This window comes from Periplaneta americana, chromosome 4 (assembly GCF_040183065.1).
Source record: "Periplaneta americana isolate PAMFEO1 chromosome 4, P.americana_PAMFEO1_priV1, whole genome shotgun sequence".
NCBI classification, from domain to species: Eukaryota; Metazoa; Arthropoda; class Insecta; order Blattodea; family Blattidae; genus Periplaneta; species Periplaneta americana.
In genome coordinates, this window is record NC_091120.1 from 24322213 (window position 1) to 24350021 (window position 27809).

The window sequence follows — 27809 nt, forward strand, 5'->3', positions numbered from 1 at the left end:
AACCCTCCATGTATTATCATTCATTTCAGATGACTAAGGAAGTTTTTTCGATAACATGTTTTTACGAAGTATTTTTTTTTTTTTTAAGAATTTTTTCATATTTGAAATGCCTCATTTGCCTTTTGCATGTATGTTTTTTTTTTATGGTCCCTTCTTCCATTTATATGAAATGTTCATAACTTCTTATTACATGGAAAACTTGCATTTGTATATAAAATGTTCATAACTCCCTGATACACGGAAAGGGTGAATTTTTACTTTAATCCTACGACTGTCTAACAAAATTGTACCTACTGCTGATATTTATTATTATTATTATTATTATTATTATTATTATTATTATTATTATTATTATTATTATTATTATTATTATTATTATTTTAAGTTTGTTACTCACTCAAGTCATGCAAGTAGACGCTGTAACTGTCTACCTTCATTTTCCACACATTACTTGTGTATAATCACAGGAGTGTAAGTGAAACCAAGCTATGTCTGAAAACAAAATGAGATTAGAATCAATTTCTTCACCATATTATTTCAAAATTCATTCACAAAGTCTAATCCTAAGTATTGGATCACCCAGTATAAGTTCTTGCACCACAATATGTCTAGATGGTTTTATCTTAAGTAGCTTCATAGCCTCTCACATGGAAATATAGAAAATTCCCATATGTTCGCAAAAATGCTGAAGAGATTTGTTAGATGAATTTTCCAGTTGGTGTCCAATGTCATCCCGAGTTTTTTCTGCAAGCACTGTACATTGTCTTTTTCGTTTCTTATCTTGAATACTTCCCATTTCACGAAATTCATTACCTAAGCTATGAATCTTAACTAATTTTCATAGTTTTCTGCCCTAAGACGGGTCTTTCACTGTAAACCCAGCAGTCTCCAATCTTTCTTGTTTTCTGCCTTCCTCTTAGTCTCCGAATATGATCCATAAATATTAATGTCATCTGTCATGTGATATCTTCTTCTATCTCCGAACATTTCTCCTGTGTACCATTCCTTCCAGTGCATCCTTCAGTAGGCAGTTCTTCTCAGGCAGTGACCCAGCCAGTTCCTTTTTCTCTTCTTGATCAGTTTCAGCATCATTCTTTCTTCACCCACTCTGTCCAACACAGCTTCATTTCTTATTCTGTCTGTCCAGTTTCAGCATCATTCTTTCTTCACCCACTCTTTCCAACACAGCTTCATTTCTTATTCTGTCTGTCCATTTCACATGCTTCATTCTTCTCCATATCCACATTTCAAATGCTTCTAGTCACTTCTCTTCGTCATAATGTCCATGTTTCTGCCCCAATAGAGTGTCATGTTTCACACAAAGCACTTCACTAGTCTTTTCTTAGTTTTTTTCAGAGGTCCGCAGAAGGTGCTCCTTTTTCTATTAAAAGCTTCATTTGCCATTGCTATCCTCCTTTTGACTTCCTGGCAGCAGCTCATGTTACTGCTTATAGTATACCCCAAGTATTTGAAGCTGTCGAAAACCTGAGAATTTCTTTTGAAATAATCTCCTGACAGCATGAAAGAAGAAGTGAAAAATATGTTGAAAAGCTTAACAATATGTATGCCCATTGAGGAACATGTAATAACAATTTGTGATGATTGCCTTACATGCAAGACATTTTAGACAGGATATTGATTAGCTTCTGTTCATGTTATATGTGCACTGTTTCGTTCACATGAACACAAACACACATAAACACTAGTTTCATAACAGTGTTTGATTCATTTTAGGTATTTATGAAGAATTATTAACAAAAAAATACACCTTAACCGATATAAATTTTTACACAGATCTTTAGATGCACATTCACTATATTACTGCTTCATGCTTACTTACTTACTTACAAATGGCTTTTAAGGAACCCGAAGGTTCATTGCCGCCCTCACATAAGCCCGCCAGCGGTCCCTATCCTGTGCAAGATTAATCCAGTCTCTATCATCATATCCCACCTCCCTCAAATCCATTTTAATATTATCCTCCCATCTACGTCTCGGCCTCCCTAAAGGTCTTTTTCCCTCCAGTCTCCCAACTAACACTCTATATTTCTGGATTCTCCCATACGTGCTACATGCCCTGCCCATCTCAAACGTCTGGATTTAATGTTCCTAATTATGTCAGGTGAAGAATACAATGCGTGCAGTTCTGTGTTGTGCAACTTTCTCCATTCTCCTGTAACTTCATCCCGCTTAGCCCCAAATATTTTCCTAAGAACCTTATTCTCAAACACCCTTAACCTATGTTCCTCTCTTAGAGTGAGAGTCCAAGTTTCACAACCATACAGAAGAACCGGTAATATAACTGTTTTATAAATTCTAACTTTCAGATTTTTGGACAGTAGACTGGATGATAAGAGCTTCTCAACCGAATAATACACGCATTTCCCATATTTATTCTGCGTTTAATTTCCTCCCGAGTGTCATTTATATTTGTTACTGTTGCTCCAAGATATTTGAATTTTTCCACCTCTTGGAAGGATAAATCTCCAATTTTTATATTTCCATTTTGTACAATATTCTGGTCACGAGACATAATCATATACTTTGTCTTTTCGGGATTTACTTCCAAACCGATCGCTTCATGCTTACTGAAAGAAAAACAATTTATTGTACACTGGAGCTGGTTCATTTTGTGGAAGTTACCTCAAGACACAGGTTACTGGATCAGTCTTTGCTCCATGAATAATTGTATTTTTATTTCATGTAAATTATATTTTTGGTCCAGTGAAAAAAAAATCGAAAGGGAGTAAAAATTAGTAGTTACTTTAAGTGAACCAAATTTGTGATAAAATAGTTTAACTAAGACATTACCATGGCTGACTGGATTGATTGATTTTACAAAGCGCTACGACTTGGCGTTCATGTGCTTATCATTTACGAAAACTTTAAATATGAATGATTATGTACTTCTGTAGTAGTCAGAATGTGAGATTAATTGACCACTTGAAAAATTTTAACTAAGTACCGGTGCATTGTTACATGAATACTGCAATTAATCTAATACTTTTACAAATTAAAACTTTACTTTTGTCTTCGTAGATTACTTTTATTTAAAAGAAAATGTAAAATGTATTCTGATTTTAGAGGTGAAATATCATGATTTGTATAGGCTGCTTTATTAAAAGTTTACAGTTTTGGAACACTAAGTATGTTTGACTAATGCTTTTTGACTTTCAAATTATAGACATTTAATTTATATCACGAGTCTTTCTTGTTTGTACCAGGTGAAATCCATCAAACAGGATCCTGCACCACAGTCTGGGTCTTCAACAGCAACTTCGTCAGTTGCGAAGGATATTGGTGTTGAAGAATTAAAACCTGAACCAGACGATCTTTTGGATAATTCTGATGAAGAGTTAGGAATTCTGAGCGATATGATTCAAACAGCGCAGTTTCACCATCCCCATCCTCGGTCTTTTCAGGTAAGAAAAATATCATTTGTTTGTAGTTTAAATATATTGTTAATAATTGTAACTAGTGTAACAACACCAACATATTTTTTAGATTGTTAATAATTGTAACTAGTGTAACAATACCAACATAATTTTTACAGTAGTTGATAAAAGAAAAACGAGAGCCGAACTTCGAGATGGACCATATGTTTATTGTTCGAAGTCATAACTAATATATAGAACGGGCGTGTCAAGCACTGGCATTTCTAGCCTTTAAACGAGGTGTAACAGTGACGTAGAATTTCTTTTTGAAGCATATGCCTGCATGTGATTCTATAAGCGGAAGGTCTCTAGACTCCTTGTCAGAGGATGCAGTAAGCCTACACTTCACATCCCTGATATTTTAGTTTCAGAATATGAAATACCGATACTCAAAGCTTTGCTAGTGTATTTTATGGTTTTATAGATTTCTTATTTAGGATTTTGTGAGTTTCTTAGAAAGAAAGAAAAATCTGGAGCACACCATTGATTCCGAAGCACTGTGTGAATGTGCCCTATGTTCAAACGAATGTACTTAAATGTTTAATGCAACACTCAAATTTGTCACATTACACTTCTGAAGACATTTTGAAATCACTACAACATTCATAACAATAATTACTAAGTAGTGGTATTTCTCAGATAAATTCAGAGCAATTGAAGAGTACAGCGGAAAAACAAAAGTCACAATTCTCATAAGGGTGGTGCCATCATCCAATTTCAGTATATTACTGTAAACTTTAGTGTTTTTCTTATCAAAACTAGTAAAGGAGAATTATCACCCTGGATATAGTCATCCTTTCCTACTTTTTCATTAAGAACAGCAATAAATTTTGCAGTAATGTACTGAATTAGAAGATGACATCTCCCTTAAGAGCATTGTAACTTTGATTGTTTTTTCCCCTATACTCTTCAATTATTTCTCAGTCTTGTCTTCAAAAATAATTAATAAATAATATAAAATAGATCAATTAGATTTCATCTGATCTAGTCGGAGATATTAGATGTGATCAAAAAATGTGAAGATTCGATCAGTAAGTGTTGATGAAGTGAAACTGAGAATAAGATAGAGGAATAAGTGTTAGGGAGAAGATGAATTGAATAAACCAGCGAGAAGAAAAGTAGTGAAGGTCTTCCTCTTCTTCTTTGACACTACGGTCCTTGTAGTCTAGCCTTGGCCTCCCTTAGGATCTTGGTCCATTCCTGTCCAACCAGAGCCTTCTGTCTCCATCTTCTCACGCCTAGAGTCCTTAAATCGTCCTCCACTCCATCCAACCATCTTAGTTTCTGTCTGCCAATATTGCGCCTGCCTTCTGGTTTTGTGTTTAGAATCTTTTTTGGTATTCTCTGATCATTCATCCTGATTACATGTCCTAACCATTCCAACCTACGGGCTTTGATTTCAGCAACAATATCTGGAGATTTATATTGAGTTAGTAGTGAAGGTAGTTAGGCTAAAATGAGTTGGCAATAGTAAGTAAAGAATATTGAGTGTTTCATATAGTAGAGAGAGGAAGAATACGGAACGGAAAGTGGCGTAGGTAGAAAGGAGTGCAAGTAGGGTGAGTGATCCATAAAAGTTAACCAAGAAAGTGAAAAAGTGATAAGTGAATTGAACAAGTGATAGCAAGAAAGTATTACAAACATTCGAACATTGGAACACTTAATAATATAACAGAGTAATGCAGATGAAAAGTATATAATTAGTGAATATTGGTCAAAGAAATAAGGTAGAAGAAAATTAGGGATAATAGTAAAGAAAGATAGCAATGTTAGTAGAGGAGGATTAGTAGATTGTAACTGAGAATGTTTCTAAACAAGAATAATGTAGACAAGTATTGCATAGTTAGGCTCGGGAGTAGTATAGAGCGGAGATAAAGTCATCATCATCAGCCATACAGGTTATAGTCCCAGAAGGACTATTACTATCCACAGAAGTTTTCAGCTCATCTCTTTATTGGACGTCCAGTTGATCTCCTGCCTCTAGATTGGTACTGCAGGATTGCACGAGGGATTCTAGTCTTAGACATACGCCTCACATGCTGATGCCAGTTATCTTGATAGTGACATGTCTGCTAGTATAGAGTTTATTTCCTTTAAGATGTCATTTCTTTTATGGCTCCACCTCGTATAGCCAGCTGTTCGGCACATGAATCTCATTTCACTAGCAGTGATTCTACTTGCGTCATATTTCTTTAGAATCCATGTTTCACTTCCGTAGCACAGGTCTGGTTGTGCTAAGATTTTATACAGACGAGTGTGGGTATGTCGCTGAACTAGAGATGGTTTCATGATTCTATTTATGATGTCATGGATTTATTATACTGTAAAATTTTGTCATGAATGTCTAAATCTGCTAAGAAAGATAATTTGTAGCCAAGATATTTAAATTCTTTAACTCTTTCCAAAATACTTTCATTAATATAAATCTTGCTAGGAATGGGCTCTGCCACAAAAAGCCATAATTTTAGTTTTGTCGGTAGAAATTTCCATAGAGTATTTATCTGCTATGAGTTTCAAATTGTATATGGACCTTTGTAAATCGTCCTCTGAACAGGCTAGCAGAGTTAAATCATCTGCAAATACATTACGTCCAAATTTAAATTGCGGTTTTTGTTATGTGACCCTGTCTTGTTTTCCTAAATTCACATATCATGGCATTCATATATATGTTAAATAGAAGAGAGGACAGTGTGCATCCTTGTCGGACACCAGAAGAAACCATCTTCCAGGCTGACTATTTATCTGCAATTTTAATTGAGATTGAAGTATCTTTATATATTATATTATAAATATTCTGAACAATTTGTTGTGGGATACAATCTTCTACTAATATATTCAATGATCAAAAGCTTTTTTGAAGTCCAGAACTGCAATGTTTGTTTCTATATTGAATTCTCGATTTTTCTCAATCAAAAGTTTCATTGTGAAGTAGCCATCACAGTATGATGTATCTTTCTTAAATCCGTTTTGTTCTTCACCCAAAATGTTCTCATAATATTGATGTAATTTATTTTTTATTAAATTTGCAAATATTTTATAACCAGTATTTAATAAACTAATTCCCCTATAATGTTCACAATCCTTTCTGTTCCCTCTCAGTTTAAAGTACTGTCATAAATGATGGTTCTATTATCAAATTCTCGTATTTCGTTCACCAGAAGTTAAACAAAATAAAATGGACATTTCAAGATTAACAGTATAGGAATAGAATAGGTTCGAACCCAAGAAGAATCTTAGTTGTGACTTATTAAGATATGTGACTGGTAAATGTCATGAATGATCCTGGCACTTAACGTGACCATCTGTTAACAGGCTCTTTGAATGCCTCATTTGAAGTAGGCCTATCGTGATACATGCGCTTGATAATCACATGTTACCAGTCGTCTATCTTCAAAAGCATAAAAACTGCTTAAAACATAACATGAATATTTCTTTATTTAAGTATGTGTTACCATATTCCGAAATTTCGACTGTCCCCCCCCCCCCCTGTAATTTAGATGGTGTATGAAATTTTGATTAATATCATTCACTGTGACTGAACTTTAACTACTTGGAGTACAGAAGTGAAGTTTGTTGTGTGTAGCAATCAGTAACACTTCATAAATGTTTACAAATGTTCTGCCAGTCATGTGATACACTTTTCTATGAAAATTACTTCTTGCTCAACTTCCCCATGTTAGAAGTAATGGAAGATTTTAGAAGGAAAGAATACTCTTAAGGGAACCATATACCTCCTATCTTGACAATGTTAAATTTTCAATGTTTTAGTACACTCAGCTCCTAAACAATTGGAGATACAGAGCTGAAACTTTTACAGTTTATTGCTGAATGCTTTCTTTGTCCATTAAAACATTTAAGTTGGTTTTACTCTCATGATGCTTTACCCTTAATTTTTTCCTAAATGTTCAAAATTAGGCATCATTTTTTATAATTAAGAACGTTTTTGTGCCAGATTTTTTTCTAATTCTCATAATTTTACATTTAATGTAAAGGGCATCATTATAGCTGTTACTTACTTACAAATGGCTTTTAAGGAATCCGGAGATTCATTGCCGCCCTCACATAAGACCACCATCAATCCCTAACATGAGCAAGATTAATCCAGTCCCTAGCATGATATCCCACCTCCCTCAAATCTATTTTAATATTATCCTCCCATTTACGTCTCGGCCTCCCCAAAAGTCTTTTTCCTCTCAGGTCTTCCACCTAACACTCTGTCTGGATTTAATGGTCCTAATTATGTCAGGTGAAGAATATAATGCGTGCAGTTCTGCTTTGTGTAACTTTCTCAATTCTCCTTTAACTTCATCTCTCTTAGCTTCAAATATAAATTTCACAACCATACAGAACAACCGGTAATATAACTGTTTTATAAGTTCTTACTTTCAGCTTTTTTGAGAACAGACTGAATGAAAAAAGTCATATATCTTTTTGAAATCTATGAATAACTGATGTACTGTGCCCTTATATTTCCATTTTTTTTTCTCAAAAATCTGTCGAATACAAAAAAACTGATCAATATTCGCCTAGAACCACATTGATGACCCCGAATAATTTCATCTACATCTGGAATTAATCTTCTCAAAAAAATATTGGACAAAATTTTGTATGACGTCGATAAACGTTATATTCCTCTAAAATTACTACAGTTAGTCTTTTCCCCCTTCTTAAAGATAGGTGCAATTATGAACCCCTTCCATTGTTTTGATATACTTTCCTTTTCCAAAATAGCAAGTACAAGTTCATAAATTTCACTACATAATGCGTTTCCACCCTCTTGTATTAATTCTGCTGGAATGTGATCGATACCTGGAGACTTATAATTTTTCAGCTTTTCTATCGCAATTTCGACTTCAGAAAGTTTGGGTTCCGGTGTAAATGGCTCAGCAGTTTGTATTTAGATATTGTCATGATCATTTAGTAGTTTCCCAAAATAGTTTTTTCATCTATTGAGGATGGAATGAGAGTCTGCAAGTAAGTCACTATTCTCATCCTTGATCATGTTTACCCTTGCCTGATATTTTTTCTGAAATCCCTTTATGCCTTTATATGAATATCTCATTTTTTTATTCTTACTATTTGTTTCTACTTATGACTTGCTTTCTGTTTTTCATTGAAATAATTATCGCTATTCATGTGCACTGGATCCTGTAAGAATTTCAATTTTGGCTGTTTCCCTCTTTCTACTACCATGCAACAATTTTCATCAGGTCGAACCACTGTTTCTTTTTCTTAGTTTCATAATAGCCTATGCTCTGTTCACCTGTAATTTTTATATTATCAGTACTAATTTCCCACACGCTATTAATATCTAATTCCTTCTCAACTTTGTCGGAACTTCCTAAAATGGCAAACTTATTTGAAATTTCGACCTGATAATGTTGCTTAGTTTCCTCCTCTTTTAATTTCGGAATATTGAATCTCCTAATATTAACTTGTTGCTCTACTCGCTTGACTACTGATAGTCTCTCTCTCTTAATTCTCCAGTTACCAGTTTCCCTTTTAATTCTCCAATTACCAAATTATGGTCAGAGTCACAGTCTGCCCCTACGAAGGATCGAATGTCTATAAAGATGTGATCTATTTGGTTGTGTATCAATCTACCTGGAGAAGTTCAAGTATATCCTTTTGTGGGAATGTTGTAGTTTTGACAATTAAATTTTTGATGTGGCAAAAGTTAACTAACCTAACTCCATTGTCATTACTAGTTACGTGTAGGCTCTCTTTTCCAATAGTCGGTTTAAAAATATCCTCCCGTCCTACTTCAGCATTGAAATCCCTCAATAAAATGTTTATGTGTTATCTAGATAACTGATCAAAATTGTGTTCCATTCCTCATAGAAGCTATCCTTTATATGATCGTCTTTCTCTTCTGTAGGAGCGTGAGTATTTATAGCTACTATATGATATCGCACCAGGCACCCATAAGTACTAAATACGATAACTGATAAATTCGACCTTTTTTACTGCTGACTTTATTCTTTTATGAATAAAGAAACCTGTTCGTAATTGGTGATTAATCTTTCCTTCCCCATAGTACAAGAAGTAATCTTCTCTTGGTAATATGCCATTTCCATCTAACCTAACCTCCTGTACTCCCACAAAGTCTGTTCTATTTCTGTCTATTTCTGGTTAGTTCTTTTGCTACTAATGTTACCCCTCCTGATTCTATAAAAACTCTTGACATTCCAAGTAGCAAATCTCATAGCCTTATTTCTTTGCTGTGGTCAGTCCCATTCCAAGGCTTGAGTTGGGGTTTTGTAACAAGCTCTTTTTTTTTTTTTACGGTGGTGGGTTGTTAGCCCTTTGCCCAACCCCCAAACAGGAGGACCACCCCTTAATTGGCTAACTGCAACTGCTTATTCAATATATTCACAGCTATCCTCCATATCTTTATACTTTGTATGTGTCATTTATTTTGACCTACTGTTCACATTTTATTATGCTTTTTCCTTTCTTTCTATATGTTATAATATATTATGTTTCATTTCTACTGACTTGTTGTTTACATTGTAATATGATTATCTATTTCAGTTTTTTGTGTGTGTGTACTGTACTTTGTAAATTTGTAGTGTTTCTTGCATCACAGTTTTACTCCCAGTTGAGTGTTAGAGAAGGCCATATGATCTTAACTCTGCCAGGTTAAACCATTATTATTATTATTATTATTATTATTATTATTATTATTATTATTATTATTATTATTATTATTATTATATCTGGAGACTGTCTCCTCTATCCACAACCTGAGGACACGCCATGCCGTGGTGATAGGGACCCACAATACATGGCTATATGTAGTAAAAGATTAAGGTTCTGTCTGGAATAGGTTTCACACTGAGTGTATTCAGTGTTTGAAAAATGGCGAAGGAGAAAAATAGGTCAAGATAAGGAAATGTAACCGAAGTGTGGCATGCATAGTTCCAAACTATTAAAAAAAGGACACTTGTCAGAAGAATTGAATGCTTACATTTTGGAATATTAAATTTAAGATGTTATTCCACATAAATCAGAGAAAAAAATTTAATTCAAGCCACTTCGTAGTATCTGGTCCCCTTTAAATTACATTTGGTTAATAGCATAAAACATGTTGTATCCAGGACCATCTGCCAAAAAGGTTGAAAATCTGACGTGGGTGTTTCAATATCCATACAAGTGTTATTATTCATTAAACTTCACCACACAGCTTTCTTTGATCAATTAAGTTCGTTATAATTCTGTACCAGTACTGTGGAACTAATCAGTATCATCAGTTGTTGCGTAGTTAAACTCATTTGTATTTAATTTATTTTATTAAAAATACATTTTTAAATTTATTTACTACAATGTAATGCACTCTGTAGAACAGATAGGATGGTATATTTTTGTTGAGGTGATAGTTCCCCTTCCATAATTATATTTCCTAAATGATGTATTGTATATTTTTAATGTTTGCTGAATTATTATTCTTCAAATGCATTGCATATAACTTTCTCAATACAAATCACGGACTAAAATTAGGTAATATTAAATATAGTGTAAGAGTGTCTTGAGGTTAAGTGTTGTTGAGGTTTTATGGATCTCTATGCCACATCATATATGTAGAAACATGCAACATTTCAGAACTATGTTCTGGCCCATTATCAGGAAAGGCAAGAAAAGGGAAACCTAATATGTGTTGGGTCTGTTGCCAAAAAATAGTTCCTCTTTCGTTGCTTTCACTAATAATGGAGCTGATATCGAGTTCTTACTAGTGTTTGAAAATGAAGACGAGCTACAAATTAGAACACTGTATGATAATATGGAGAAGATGGAAGAAGAATAATGAGGGAGAGAAAGAAGTGGAAGAAGACGAGGAAAGGAATGTTGAGGGGTAGCCAGAGGATGTTGATGAGGAGGATGAAAATCATGATGAAGAGAAAGGGGATGGAAGTAAAGATTATAATGATGATTATGATGAAGAAAAATGGAAAAGGATGATGAGGAAGATAAAGAAGGGAAAGGAGACAAGGAAAGGAATGTTGAGGAGTAGCCACAGAATGTTGCTGAGGAGGATGAAAATCATGATGAAGAAAAAGGAGATGGAAGTAAATATTATGATTATGATGAAGAAAAATGGAAAAGGATGATGAGGAAGATAAAGAAGGGAAAGGAGACAAGGAAAGGACTGTTGAGGAGTAGCCACAGAATGTTGCTGAGGAGGATGAAAATCATAATGAAGAAAAAGGAGATGGAAGTAAATATTATGATTATGATGAAGAAAAATGGAAAAGGATGATGAGGAAGATAAAGAAGGGAAAGGAGACAAGGAAAGGACTGTTGAGGAGTAGCCACAGAATGTTGCTGAGGAGGATGAAAATCATAATGAAGAAAAAGAAGATGGAAGTAAATATTATGATTATGATGAAGAAAAATGGAAAAGGATGATGAGGAAGATAAAGAAGGGAAAGCAGACAAGGAAAGGACTGTTGAGGAGTAGCCACAGAATGTTGCTGAGGAGGATGAAAATCATGATGAAGAGAAAGAGAATGGAAGTATAGATTATAATGATGATTATGATTAAGGAAAAGGGAAAAGGATGCTGAGGAAGAAAAAGAAGGGGAAGAAGGCGAGGAAAGGAATGTTGAGGAGTAGCCAGATGATGTTGATGAGGATAAGGATGAATAGAATTTGCAGGTTATTTTCAAAAGTACTTACAAATAAATTAGAAGAAGAAATTAAGGATAAAATTTGTTTTTGAGGAGTAGATCTCGCATTTGTGTTGAAACAGATAATTGAGAAAAAAAATTTAAGTTGGAAAAGAAACACGTTTGACATTAATGTACTGGTACTGTATCTTGAAAAACCTAAGGAACAAATTTTGAGAACTTTGAAGAAGAGTAATATAATTAAATTAGTTAAGTTACAAGAGAAACATACAATGATAAAGCATACATTAAAATTGGAAAACCATTTTACAACCAATAAAAAACGCGAGATAATCGAGACAAGCTGCAGCTAGCCATCAATATTTTTTTTAATATCTACAGACAGAGAGAGAGAGAGAGAGAGAGAGAGAGATTTTTTTCTTTTTTTGAAGAAATGGAAACGGCTGTGGAAGAATTGAAGTGCAAATAGTTAATAAATTTCTATTTACCTTACAATTTGCTGATGACGAAGTAGTTACAGTCCAAGATCACTTGAATTTAGAATTTATGATTAAAAGACTTGAGAATTTTACGAATCTTGTAGCCTTACAATGATTCTTATGAAAATAGAACTGGCCATTAACTGAGAAGTAAAAGGTAATAATACAATTTTCTTGCTCTATTCAGTTCACTTTTTATATACTCTTCTCTAATGCCATCTATTTTATTTAAAATTTTTTCTAGAATTCTAGATACTTTGCCTGATTTACTTGTTTGATTTCTATTTTCTCTACAATATGCAGTCCTTCTGCTTCATCTTCGAAAGCTTTTTAAACCCTGTGTCCTTTTTCACTTTATGAATATGTCCCAGTCATTGTATCCTTTGACTTTTGATAGTTTATATGATTATGAGATAGTCAAAGAGTTCGTATATTCCTTTATTTTATCGAATTTTTCATTCTCCGTTTACAAAATTTGATCTAAATATTAAGCATTAAACTTTTGTTCCTGTATTCTGAAAATACCTTCGTCATTTTTAACCCAAAACTTTACACCATAAATTACACAGGGCTTAATGATAGCTTTATGTATTTTGTCGTCCATTTTTGGTATTTTTTGGGTGGGGAGGGGGGAAATGTCCCCTTCGACACTGTAAAGGTGCTCTGGGAGCATGGAGATAGAACTGCATGCTCTCATAACCTGGACACTAGAATGAGTTCGTGTGATTACTACTAAACTCCGACCATATATTTAACCTTCAGGATAGACCTGACACTCAATTTGACAGGAAGCTTTATGAGCCCTAGGAACTAATCCCTACCCAGTTGCTTTTTCATCTGAGCTAACTGGCAGCTAGTATATTTTGACTCATTATATTTAGCAACTAGCCATACCCATGCGCTCCGCTGCACCTGTTACAAATAAATATAAAGTAATTACACAATTAAAATAGGACGTTTGATCCAGGGAACATTCGTGTTTGATAGAAGGATAAATCGTTTAATATGTTATTTAATTTAAACTGTATTTAAATAATTAAAATGCGGTCATTTTGGTCCAGACACCACATGTGTCTTAATTGCTATTACATGCAACCATAGTTTAATGAAGATTGACATATCATTTAGTTTTAATGTGTACACTTTATATTATTTGCTATATGTTTCAGAAGTTACTGTAATAACATTGTAGAATTATGTCCATCTAGAGAAACTACATTTTCCAATGGTGAAATAATAATTAAACAATTAATTAGCTTCCGATATTACTTCATACAAACACAGAAACATTCTCTTAGGCTATGTTTAATAGCTTTCGATTGTTGTTGTCCAAGGCCCCTTATAGACGAAGTCATTTGTTTTTATTTCAGTACAGCGCCTTTGATGGCGTTGTTGTTGTAATTTTAAAACTCATTTATCTCATTAAATATCAGTCCTATCAAAATTTTGTATAGAATGAAACTTATCGGAAATTATTTTTAAAGAAACATTTGTTATGTAATATGTTTCATGAAAATCAATAATAAGCGAGATATTTCGATTTATTTAATTCAGGCCCCCTTATAACCCACCCTTTTAAATAAAGTATTTTGAATGCCATGTAGTCTAAAATCTAAGTTACAACGAACTTAATTTGTATTCCAATTTTCATATAAATCGGTTCAGCCATTATCATGTGAAAAGGTAACAAACATCCAGACAGACAGACAGACAAACATACAAACAAACAAAAATTTCAAAAAAGCAATTTTCGGTTTCAGGATGGTTATTATATATGTTAGGACCAGTTATTTTTGGAAAACCGAAAATTATCAGAAAAATTTTGGCTACAGATTTATTATTAGTATAGATGAAAAATGTTTTTCCCTTTAATTAATCTTTCATTTGTTAATCTCGATATCTTCTGTAATAATTATTAGGAAACTCTAATAATTATATACATTCATTAACACGTTCATAATATATAATTAATAATTATTACTATCTACGTACATTATGTTTATTTTTATAGTTTTGTTTATTTGAAAACTCAAATTATAAATTTATTAACACGCTGATAACTGACAGTATCTCATTAATTATTACTATCATTTTTATATATCCATTTTTGTTTATTTTTTAAACTAATGTAATATTTCATTATATTTGTATGTCTTACAAGTTCATTCTCTTTCTTTCATTATATTGTACACAAATACATAACTTAATAACATTTTGTTTTACAGAAATTACTTGCACCATTTTTTCCTCCTATTGTGTTTTGCTTACTGAACAATTAGCTTCATTTGACGTTCATTTCATAATTTTAGAACATGTATAGTATCGAACTATAATGTATTAGTAGCATATTCAGTATTTTTCATGATTTAATGCATTTCAAACCTTCCAGGTTAAAATGCCCATTTCAAAAAGCCCACATAAATAAAAGTCCACAACATGTCCACAATTAAAATGGCCATAAATAAAAGTCCACAACAGAAATGTGCACAACTAAAATGTGCAATAAAACTCCATAATCTGAAATGTTCATGAGACACAAAGTGCAAGTACCTCCATGCTCCCCACATGCCTTCATGCTGTCTAAAGAAGACACTCTTTTCATTTACCAAAACGTATCAAGAACAGAAAAGGTCAAAATACGTAAAACTGTGATTAAATTCTGTGTAATAATAATAATAATAATAATAATAATAATAATAATAAATCTATTTATTTATTTGTTAAAAATTTGTGCTGGTCAACAGTCATTGGTCAATTATAGACTAGCACATTAGTACAATAAAAAACAAATAATACAAATGTTGTTAGAATGTTAAGGCTTAAATACAGATAGTATTAATGGTGATAAAAATGATAAATATAGTGTTAAAGCTTAAATATAGATACAATATTAATAAAGATTAAAATGATCAGTGTTGAATTAATAATCATAAATAAACATAAGATGCCAAAATTTACAGATTCTATAATCCAGTTAAATAACATATCAATTATTCACTACTATACAATAAATGGATCGAAATCACAACCACGGATATTGGCATTTTTTATGCGTCTAAAGACTGGAGAAAGAGATGTAGAATTTCTAGTATAGAACATTTTGTGAACTCTAAATTCTTTAGTAGGAATACGAAAGCTGACATTAGTTATGATGATGATGATGATGATGATGATGATGATGATGATGATGATGATGATGATGATGATGATGATGATGATGATGATGATGATGATGATGATGATGATGATGATGATATAGTTAGATTTTATACGTTTTATTGTGGAAGATTTGACTGTGTATGTCGTAATTTTATTGTTCTGTGTAGGATGCTAGCAAGTTCATAAAATGAATAATTATTGTGGAGCGTAATGGAAAGCTTTTGATAAATGTTTATTCTGTATAAAGGTTGTTGCTTTACTGCTGCATCTCCTCAAGTCCATCACTATAAAATGCATTGTTTAACACATTAACACAGTTCAACACACTGTGTTGGAAGAGTGTAGGTATTGTAGTTATGGCCTTCTTCTCCTTCCCAAGATGAAGAACATGCTCTAGGCACTACAGGTTTAGCAGTAAAAGGAACTGTTCAGAAAAATTGAGCACTATAAATTTTAATGACTGATGTAATGGATACACGTAAATGATGAGCCATATGCATCTCCACACTCCGCAAGTTTTCTTTTGTGAATTTATATAACGTGCACCATGTGCAGAGTACTTGTAAAATAGTGTTGAGATCTTATCCATGTAGTTAAATACTTGAACAGAATCTTTACTCTTCCTGATCATAAGGATTCGCTGCATCAGATTACTGAAGTTTATTTGACAAGCAATATATGTGCTATTTCTATTAAAGACTCCTTGCGGTATAATTATTCCATGAATTATCAAGCATGTTAAAAGGAGTAACAGACTTATGTAGACAAAATATTTCCACATAAACCTAACTTTACGTAGACAAAATATTTCCACATAAACCTAACTTTATGTAGGTTTAGCACAGATTTCCACAAAAAATGCTGTAAATGCATGACATCTGTGTTGTCATTTGTCATATATTATGAGTTATTTTATTAATGCTGTTAAATAGACTTATTTAGCATAGACATTTAAAAGTCTATTCAAATTACGTACAATTTTATGATTTCAGTTTTATTTCATTTTGGCTTACGTAAAAAGTATGAAGACAATAGTGCAGGAATCGTATATAAAGACTTTTTTTAAAATAATGTTCTTAGTGTCTTGTATTAGTACATTATGCAGCGAGCCTATAATGAAGGTAATTAAGAAGCGAGTATGGATATTTATGAAACGAGCGCAAGTGAATTTCATAATTTTCATATGAGCTTCTTAATTACCATTATAGGCGAGTTTCATACGACTTTTTATACTCGACCATATTTCTAACTTGATATTATTAATTTTCTTTGTATCTGACCTTGACCAATGTCCCGTATGTTGTGAGATGTGCGCAGACGCGAAATTATTGATTTTTTCCGAGGAACAGATGTCCACATTGACCTTACAAGGCCATAAGAACCTACAGAGATAACATTGAAATTAAATTAGACATTGAAAAACGAGATGACAAATTGAATTTATTTGAATATTATTTACAATTAACGCTAATTATTATAGTAACAGAACATAACCTTCTGCGACAGTATTGGATTTCCAGCCTCCGTGACTTTTCGCTAATTCTCTTTCGATTGCATATCCGAGAATAATCGATACTTGCGGTTTTATAACGGTAGAAAGCTGACCTGTCATTGGCTGAACAGTTGTAACCTGAGTCGTCATTGGCTGAAAGACCTGACCTTTAATGAGTAGTACTTTAATGACATGCATTAAAGGTCTGCTACCAGGTGTATAATTACTACATTTCGGCATGGTCGAGCATAAAATAATTTATGATACAAGTTCGTGAAGTGGGTAGTGTAGGTCTGAGAAACGAGACTTCCCGAGTTTCTCAAATACACGATTGTCAAAATACGACTTCTTCACGAACGTGTACCATACAATGTTTTTCTTCGATAGCCTCAAATTATTACTTCACGCACACTTTGCTTACTTCACACACTGGTGTTGAAAAGGCTCGCTTCACACACACTGCTAAAAGTGCTTGGAATTGCAGTTCACGCACTGTCGTAGAAAAATAAGTTTTTGTATTGCAAAATTAAACGAACGAACAATGTAATAAAATTATTTCAAGCTTCAGAATATTGCAAGAATTTGTCATTCATTCATAGTATTCTGCCCAAAGGCAGATCTTTCACTGCAAACCCAGCATTCTCCACTCTTTCCTATTTTCTGCCTTCCTCTTTGTCTCCGCATATGATCCACATATATTATTGTCGTCTACATCTGATTTCTTCTGCCCCGGTGCAGAATTTGGCAAATATCGGTCAAAGCGTGTAGATTTGTATTGAGTACATACATACATACATACATACATACATACATACATACTCAATAAAAGAATTGTATTCCAATGGATACCATCCCATTGTGGAATCCTGGGAAACGAGAATGCGGATGCTTTAGCAAAGAAGGGCAGCACTGCTACTTACAGACCTGTTACTAAATCTACGTATTAGATCTACATACTTAGACTTCAACAAACAAAATTTGATAACTCAATCCCAAGGGAAAAAAATGGAACTCTCTGCATCAAAATCCACAGTTAATTCCCGATTTACCACGAAAATCGTCTGTAGCTGCATTTAGATTGGCAACAGGCCATGATTGTTTGGCCAAACACCTGCATAGAATTGGAATATATCAGTCCCCTAACTGCCCATTGTGCAACTCAGACCAAGAAATGGATTCGGAACACCTCAAAATCTGTGCTTCAGTGGCTAGTCTTGATAATATCTTTGAAAAATATTGGAGTGCAAGAGGTCAAATGACTTTATTGTCAAACACCTGACATTAGAAAACAACAACATACATACAGTACATACATACATACACACACACACATTGACTTTTATATTTATTGCTTTCATAATAAATTAATTAATTAAAATTAATTGTCATGAAGCTGTATACATTTAACTGTTATGTGTTGTGGTTGTTGCAAATATTATTGTGAGATATTGATCTGCGAAGTTTTTAAAGCGATATTAAACATTGATTAGCATGTACTACTAGTTTTTACCATATCCTATTACTCTTTCGTGCTAAATGTACGGTGGAAATAAATGCATCTGCCACGCTCCGGTATAAACTCCCCTTCTCCTTTGCAAAAGGACAGAATGGAATTGCAAGAAGCTCTTTGCGTTTTATTGCTGAAGGAAGCACCTATTGTTTATTGCAAGTGAGTTGTTACAATGTATTTAACCATGACTATGGAAAGAAAAGGAAAACTAGACGTAACTGTTAACTACAGTAATGACCATAAACTTTTTTTTGGAAAGAAGCATTTTTGTTGTGTAGAATTTCGTAGAAATGTTTTTTTTCTATTCCCTCCCTCCCCTTCCCCATCACCTTTCTTAGTCATAGTCGGTATCTCCCTCTTTCTATATCTCTTTCTTTCTTTTTCTTTAACTTTTTCTTTCTGCCTCGCATCGAAAAAAGTAAAATAATAAAATTTATATAACTTTTGCCACAAGCGCAAATGAATAAATGATTCTTAAACTTGCGTTGTATGTTTTCATCGAATATAAGACTAATCTTAGCATGCAGGCTTTCACGGCCGGTGTCTAGTTGAAACGGAGCTTTCGGGCTAAGATGCCGTGGTCTACTGGTGCAGATGTTACCAGACGTTTCGTCTACTACTGCGGCAGACATCTTCAGTGGTTAGGTATCCTCGGTCGAAGTCTTCTGCTCGGGATACCTGTAAGCAACCAGTCAGGTTATCAGTTGCTACAGGTATCCCGAGCAGAAGACTTCGACCGAGGATACCTAACCACTGAAGATGTCTGCCGCAATAGTAGACGAAACGTCTGGTAACATCTGCACCAGTAGACCACGGCATCTTAGCCCGAAAGCTCCGTTTCAGCGAATATAAGACTGTTTAGAGTACACGTAATAAGGCCTGCATGATTGCAAGAATCAATTACCTAGTATGAAAAATTGTGTTCCGCGTTTTCTGAATTCTTGACAAGTTACAGCAAACCGTTAAGTGTGCTAGATTTATATATTTGTGTTACATTTTTGTATGACCATTACACTTTTACTACGTTATACTACTTTTGACCAATAAAACGGTACGAAAGGACGTCTTTCAACCAATCATGGCTGCTTATCGCACAATTTTATCGCTTCCCTAGCATTTGTTTAATTTTATCGCTTCCCTAGCATTTCTTTGTTTTTGTCACCACCCTAGCATTTGTTTCTTTGTTTACCATTTCAAGCTGCAAATTCTTTACGGTACTATAGAACATGCTTTGCGATCGTAATTTGTTTCCCGCATAGATAGTCGACTGAAAATGGCGGCTCCGTTCAAATATTTTGGTGAAGGTAACATTAGTGAAATAGAATTTTAGTAATTCAATTAATATCTATTTTATTGTATTAGAGTACTTTATTTCTTCTACTCTATATATTTTCTGCTAATCGTGTAATAGTTAAATCTCACTCTAGTTTTGGTTTTTTATAGATAGATCAAAACCTCTAGTGAGATTACTGTTGATAAAATTCTTACGTTATATTAGTGTATAAACTTCCTGTGATAAAATACAAATATACATTGTAATGTCATTGTTTAGTGCTTTATTTGTCTACTCATTTGTACATAATCGCTTGTAATACACTCCTCACTTTTCGGCAATAAATATCAGCTGATAATAGTGGTGTTATATGCGAGTAAATACTGGTTCATTTCACTTCATCGTGTCTTGTTTGCTTGATATACATTGTTATAACTTCATCCCTGCAACTGACAATAACAAAAAATTGGATTTTTGTTTGTTGACTTTATTTTGTGGTAGCTTAAGCTATTTCATTTGCACTATAAACCCTGTTTCACGAACAAGTTACATGTGCCCTACTGTGATTTAAAACGGTATAATTTGATTGGGAGCTAACCATTAAAAATATCAGTTTAAAGAGGTTATATTTATGAAACCATGAAAAACTTTAAATCCGAGAGTAATGAAGCCTCGGTAACTGTGCTTTCTCTGCCTTAGTGGGGCAGCATATGGAAGGCTGCCATTTCATCCTCTTGATAAAAAGAAAAGAAGGAAAGGTTAGGATTTTAAATAAATGAACAACAATGTTCGGATCCCAAGCCATATATCATTCCTGTGAATGGATAGTTAAACAAAACATAAATTCCAAAGAAGGATACAAGCAGAAGTGAATTACTTTATGGGCGATTTTATGACCCATCCAGCTTTCATCTTTACTAAAAAGTGTATGTGGAATTATACATACCGTTACGAATACAATGCTATACCCAATGAACAGTAGTGTGTTTCATCATAGTAGTTCAGGGGGGAAATGTGAAGAAATTGGTATAACAATAAATTTCAAATAATGTCTTTTACAGAGTAGATTCAACCAACGTATAAAGTGCATGGAACTGTCTGCATTGCAGTGTAATTCATAAGTTTTATTAAGGAACTGACTTAACAATTGTTTCTATAAGCAAAAAAGTTACATTACAATAAAATATGTACCCGATCTGTATTTCGTTGTGGTTCAGAGGAAGTTATTGCATTTATTAGTTATGTATTTCATTATAACGGTTTTTTTTTAATCGTGCTGTTGAAGATTGCACGCCATATGTCATATTCCTAACATTGTTGGGAAAAGTGGGTCAGTGGGTCCATAAAAAGGTTGTTGGATGTGCAAAGTGTGTCCAGTCATCATTATTGCCTCGAAATCTTAAACATGTTTCTAGCAAGTGCCGTTTATTCATCTACGCAGTTCCACTTCGAGCATTGATCTGTAATAATTCGTTCGCTCTTTGAAGATTCGGTGTTGCTTTCACGCTATGATAGCGTTGATTAAGGAGGATCATGGTACAATTTTTGTGACCGTGTTTCACGATCAGTAGGCACTTTGGTAGTGTAGTAACCCAGTCTTCTAGCTACTGTCTGTCTGTAACCTAAGAGACCGATATCTGATCCTGAACAAAATTTCCTGAGATTTTTATGGACAAATCGACTATGAAGTAGGTTTTCTTTAAGTACCTCTGTTCATTTCCACCGTCACTAATACCATGTATCTTCCCGTAGAGCAGTGATTCTCGTAGATCGCGAAGGAACTGAAAGATTTCGCGAGATTATTTACCCCAAAAAAGCCTTATTAACATACATTTATTTTGTATTTAGAAATATAAACATAACGTTGAAGATAAAAATAAAATATTTTCCATTATAGAGTAAAAATAAATAATGGGATACATATTTCCCACAAAGTAACTTCTCAAATATGATTCGATACACACAATGATATCATTTTCAACGATATTTCTCGCTTTTGTTTTGATGGCAATCTTAGACGTGACTCTTACTTTGCGTAAATACAAGATTGCAAATTCATTCATTTATAGTGTTCTGCCCAAGGACACGTTTTTCACTACAAACACAGCATTCTCCAATCTTCCCTATTTCCGTCTTCCTATTAGTCTCTGCATATGATCCATGTATCTTAATATTATCTATCATCTGATATCTTCTTTGCCCCGAACTCTTCTCCCGTTCACCGTTCCTTCCAGTGCATCTTTCAGTAGACAGTTTCTTCTCAGTTAGTGATCCAGCCAATTTCTTTTTCTCTTCCTGATCAGTTTCAGCATCATTCTTTCTCCACCCACTCTTTCTGGCACAGCTTCGTTTCTTATTCTGTCCGTCCATTTCACACGCTCTATTCTTCTCCATACGCGCATTTCAAATGCTTCTAGTTGCTTCTCTTCACTTCGTTGTAATGTCCATGTTTCTTCTCCATACAATGCCACACTCTATACAAAGCACTTCCTTAGTTTTTTTATTCCAGAGGTCCGCAGAAGATGCTTTTTTTTTCCTTTTAAAAGCCTCCTTTGTCATTGCTATCCTCCTTTTGATTTCGTAGTAGCAGCTGATGTTACTGTTTATAGTAGGCCTACACTCCAAATATTTGAAGCTTCGACTTGCTCTACTGCCTCATTTCGAATTCGCAAGTTTATCTTCTTTATTTTTCTTCCTATAACCATTGTCTTCGTCTTGTTTACAGTTACCTTCGTCCCATACTGCTCACAGCTGTCATTTAACTCCAGTAGCATATCCTTTAGTATCGTCTCCGCTTCTTTATAAAAAGTTTAAGATCTTCTTTCGCAAGCTCGAGATATTCTTGCATTCTTTGGCTCAAAACTGAACTACGCTCTACGAAAAAAAAAGCCTAGTTTGAATATTCCTTCAGTACGTGCATATTTAAATCATTTTTTTACATATTTTTTTTTAATTTCAGCAACTGTCTAAAAACGGGTCCAGTCTCGATGTGTGACTGTCGTAATTGCTTTGAGTCTCTTCGGGAAAATATTGCAAAAGCTGTTGTTCAAAATGTTTCAAACTTAATTGCATGTTGCAAAACAAACTTAATATTTGTTGTATTATACGTAGTTAAATGTTTCATGAATTCTTTAATACACTGGAATGAATTACCGTATATATATTTTTTGTTAAATAATGTTGATTGGTTTCGAGTAAAATTGTTCCGATTTTACAGGGATTTGTATTTTTCGAATAATGATGTTAACTTCATTACCGCTACTGTAGTGGTCGCACCTTCAAAAAGTTTGGAAGAATTACGTACGGAACAGAATCAAATAATGGAACATTGTTCATGCGACCATTGCTATGTCTGTCTTTAAACTAAATTGCTTGAACACTTAATTTAGCTATTGGCGTCGCATAGTTAGGATGGAGTGTTCGTTGGACTAAAATAGTAGTAAAACAGGAAAAAGAAAAGTGTTTAAGTATAAGCAGTTTCGAAGTTTTATCTCTCTTCAGTAAAATTGTCTTTTCCACCATTGCCAGAGTATTGCATGGAAAAATAAAAATGAAAAAGAAAAAAATATATCTTACTCACTTTATTTTATCCTCAGTGTTTGTCATTTTTCTTTCTTTGTCTGCCATTTCATTTCAGCCCTTCATCACTCAGAATTGACGAATTCGATTGGTGAGGTATAGATAGTTTTGTGTGTCGTCTCTATTCTTCCGAAGTGGATGCTGCGCCATGTTCATATTGAAATAGTTTTCTGCCCAAGGGCAAGTCTTTCACTGCAAACCCAGCATTCTTCAAGATTTCCTATTTTCCCGCCTTCCTCTTACTCTCCACATACGATTCATATAATGTTTAATGTTGTCTATCATTAATATCTTCTTCTGCCACGAAGTTTTCTCCCGTTCACTATTTCTTCCAGTAGATCCTTCAGTAGGTAATTTCTTGTTAGCCTGTTCCTGATCAGTTTCAGCATTATTCTTTTTTCATCCATTCTTTCTAGCACAGCTTCATTTCTTATTGTGTCTGTCCATTTCACACCCTTCATTCTTCTCCATGATATATGAATTAGAAAGAAATATCCCAAATTAAGTAGGCTATTAAAATTTACACTATGTTGTGCTTTAGATTCCATAGATTGGTTGAAATATAAATAAATTTTCTTCTCCAGCTTTTGATGTCAAGAGTTCGCATATCAGACTTGCAATATCGGCATAGTAGTAAAATTAATTTGAATAATGTGCCTTAAAATATTACTTAAGAAATTAATTAGTGATCACTATAAATCGTTAGAAATTACAACGTAGGCCAACGTATTTAACACGATTAAAATGTAACCTACTAAGATGAAGTTATCTTAATGACTAAAATTCTTATCAGAAGTAAGTTAATTGACGTGATAAAACCAAGAGGTTCAGTTTTAAGTATAATAAGTGGTCCTGGTTGAAAATCCAATTAACGCCATATATTATCATCATTCATTAGAGCTAAAAATGAATTTCACTTCAAACTGTTCCTGTGCTTAAGATTATTGCGATAAGTATATTCACATTTAGAAACATAACGTAATTTGTTAAGATTAGAGTTCCCAGACGTCCCGTAAAATACGGGATCGTCCCGTTTTTCGCTAATGCGCCCGGTTGTCGCTAGAAAAGTCTTCGGAACAGCTTTCCGTCCCGTATTTTAGAGTTATAAACTGAGAAAAAAAAAACGGAAAAGTTACAATGTCTATTCCATATTACAAATTACAAACATCGCACTTCATCATTGCATTGTAGATGGGCTATTATGAAACAATAATAATTGTGAGTTATTAATTTCTCAAGGCGAGTGATGGCAACACCAAACGTTTAGATGAAGTCTGGGTGGATCTTTTTCAAAATTACTGAAGGAGAACTCTCAAATTTGAAGAGGGTAATGGAGTTCATTATGTGTATCCCTGAAACAAATGCATGTGTCGAAAGATTATTTTCTCGCATGAACGCTCTATGGACTGATGAGAAAAATAAATTGTCTGTACTTACTGGCTTTTAAGGAACCCGGAGGTTCATTGCCGCCCTCACATAAGCCCGCCATTGGTCCCTATCCTGAGCAAGATTAATCCAGTATCTATCATCATATCCCACCTCCCTCAAGTCCATTTTAATATTATCTTCCCATCTACGTCTCGGCCTTCCCAAAGGTCTTTTCCTCTCTGGCCTCCCAACTAACACAATATATGCATTTCTGGATTCGCCCTTACGTGCTACATGCCCTGCCCATCTCAAACGTCTGGATTTAATGTTCCTAATTATGTCAGGTGAAGGATACAATGCGTGCAGCTCTGCGTTGTGTAACTTTCTCCATTCTCCTGTAACTTCATCCCGCTTAGCCCCAAATATTTTCCTAAGCACCTTATTCTCAAACACCCTTAACCTATGTTCCTCTCTCAGAGTGAGAGTCCAAGTTTCACAACCATACAGAACAACAGGTAATATAACTGTTTTATAAATTCTAACCTTCAGATTTTTTGACAGCAGACTAGATGACAAAAGCTTCTCAACCGCATAATAACAGGCATTTCCCATATTTATTCTGCGTTTAATTTCCTCTCGAGTGTCATTTATATTTGTTACTGTTGCTCCAAGATATTTGAATTTTTCCACCTCTTCGAAGGATAAATCTCCAACTTTTATAGTTCCATTTCGTACAATATTCTGGTCACGAGACATAATCATATACTTAGTATTTTCGGGATTTACTTCCAACCCTATCTCTTTATTTGCTTCAAGTAGAATTTCCGCGTTTTCCCTAATTGTTCGTGGATTTTCTCCTAACATATTCACGTCATCCGCAATAAATTGTCTGTAAAAACAGTAAAATCAGTTATATTTTTAACTTTTAATTTTCTTTAATATCTTCATTTCTCTGGTGGTCTAATCTTGTAAATCCTAAAATTGATCTCAGAAATTTCATTTCTCACGTTGAGAGAGGAACATAGGTTAAGGGTGTTTGAGAATAAGGTTCTCAGGAAAATATTTGGGGCTAAGAGGGATGAAGTTACAGGAGAATGGAGAAAGTTACACAACGCAGAACTGCACGCATTGTATTCTTCATCTGACATAATTAGGAACATTAAATCCAGACGTTTGAGATGGGCAGGGCATGTAGTACGTATGGGCGAATCCAGAAATGCATATAGAATGTTAGTTGGGAGGCCGGAGGGAAAAAGACCTTTAGGGAGGCCGAGACGTAGATGGGAAGATAATATTAAAATGGATTTGAGGGAGGTGGGATATGATGATAGAGAATGGATTAATTTTGCTCAGGATAGGGACCAATGGCGGGCTTATGTGAGGGCGGCAATGAATCTCCGGGTTCCTTAAAAGCCAGTAAGTTAGTTAGTATTCTAGAGTTCTCTCTTCGCTGTATGACCCATATTTCACTGCCAAATTTTAGCATTTGTTTTGCTGTAATGTTGTTTAATCTGACTTGAGTTTCTTTTAACATTTGCTTCCCGAAACGTCTTCTTATAATTCTTATTTATTTACTTATTTCTCTTTTTATTTTTTATTTATTTATTTGCTAATTATAACTTCCACAAATTCATCTCTATTGCGAAATGCAAGACGAGTTTTCTAGTGACGGCGACAATGTCCACCATGCATTTGCACAGCAAAGCAGGCATTTACACCTGCGGCCTTCGAGTTCCTAAATACACACGCTGCCTGCGAACGTTATGTCTCCAAATAGCTGGATGAAAGCCAGTGCAGAGTACCAAAGAAGGCAAGTGATGGTAAAAAGTTTTTCTCTAGCTCGAACTTTAACGCAATTCGTACACCAGTTATGCTGAGTGAAGAAAAACTATCCAAATAGACTTGTATGTTTTTGTGTAACTGTAAGTCGAAAATGCTTTCTTACGAAGTTTGACGCCGTTAGATTGGACCTTTATCTTGGTCTCCGAAATCACCAGATCTGATACCGCTGAATTTATTCTTATGAAGATACATGAAAAAACGCTAGTGACGGAAGAAATTACGTTAACTTCCTTGTTCATTAGAGACAGCAATAATCACCAGAAACTAACCGCATATCACTCAAAACGCGTGTCTAAATTTTGTCCAACGAAAGAATGAAGTAATATGGACACATGCTCGTGGTCTTGAGATTTCTGATTTGGCATTTTATTCTTTTGTTTGTTGCCATGTGAACAGATCTAATGCCGTTCTGTTGTTTGCTCTGGACAGGATATAGGCTTCACTTTAGATATCTTCCTTCCCAACGCACTGGTTCCTTTTTGGTCACTATTTCGACGTTTTTTCTTTCACTGAGAGCTTATTTTAACATTATTTTTGGAATGTAAAAAAAAAAAAAACACATTTCTTTTGATTGTATTCTTATCTTGTCTGTACCGAACCATACATGATGAGTGGAATGACCATTGTTTTATAAAACATTGTGTTGGGAGTCTTGTTTTAAATTATATAATTTCAACAGACATATAATAATTTATAAATTACTGGTCTGTACAGGTGCTTTTAAAATCAGGCATATTGCATCGAAGATAATTAAGATTTTTTAATTTCTCGTGTGTTTTATTTTCTGTAATCTTTCACAACGTAAACGAATAAAAACCACTGTCAAAACTTGAATCTGTTTTAAATAAATAACACTTTTAAGATGTATTTTACTCATTTTCATGTGTGTTTGTAGGTTATGCCTTATTTTTCCGTCTGTATATTCTGAAAATCATGAGATGACGAATAAAAATCCTATCATCTCTTCTTGAAGTCGGCAGAAGATTGGCGTATCCACAGATGAATCGCGAATAGTATTATATCCAGATTTTGGTCAAAATTAAATT

The 27809-nt window shown here is 34.0% G+C and overlaps 1 protein-coding gene across 9 annotated transcripts in view; it reads left to right on the forward strand.

The window, feature by feature from the left end:
- The window catches only part of cnc (NFE2 like bZIP transcription factor cap-n-collar), a 406452-nt gene that overhangs the window by 271754 nt on the left and 106889 nt on the right, over positions 1 to 27809 (forward strand). For all 9 annotated transcript variants that reach the window (XM_069822992.1, XM_069822989.1, XM_069822988.1 and 6 more), the window contains one exon: positions 3225 to 3422. In XM_069822992.1, coding sequence (XP_069679093.1) covers positions 3225 to 3422 — 198 coding nt within the window. The remainder of the gene's footprint in view (positions 1 to 3224; positions 3423 to 27809) is intronic.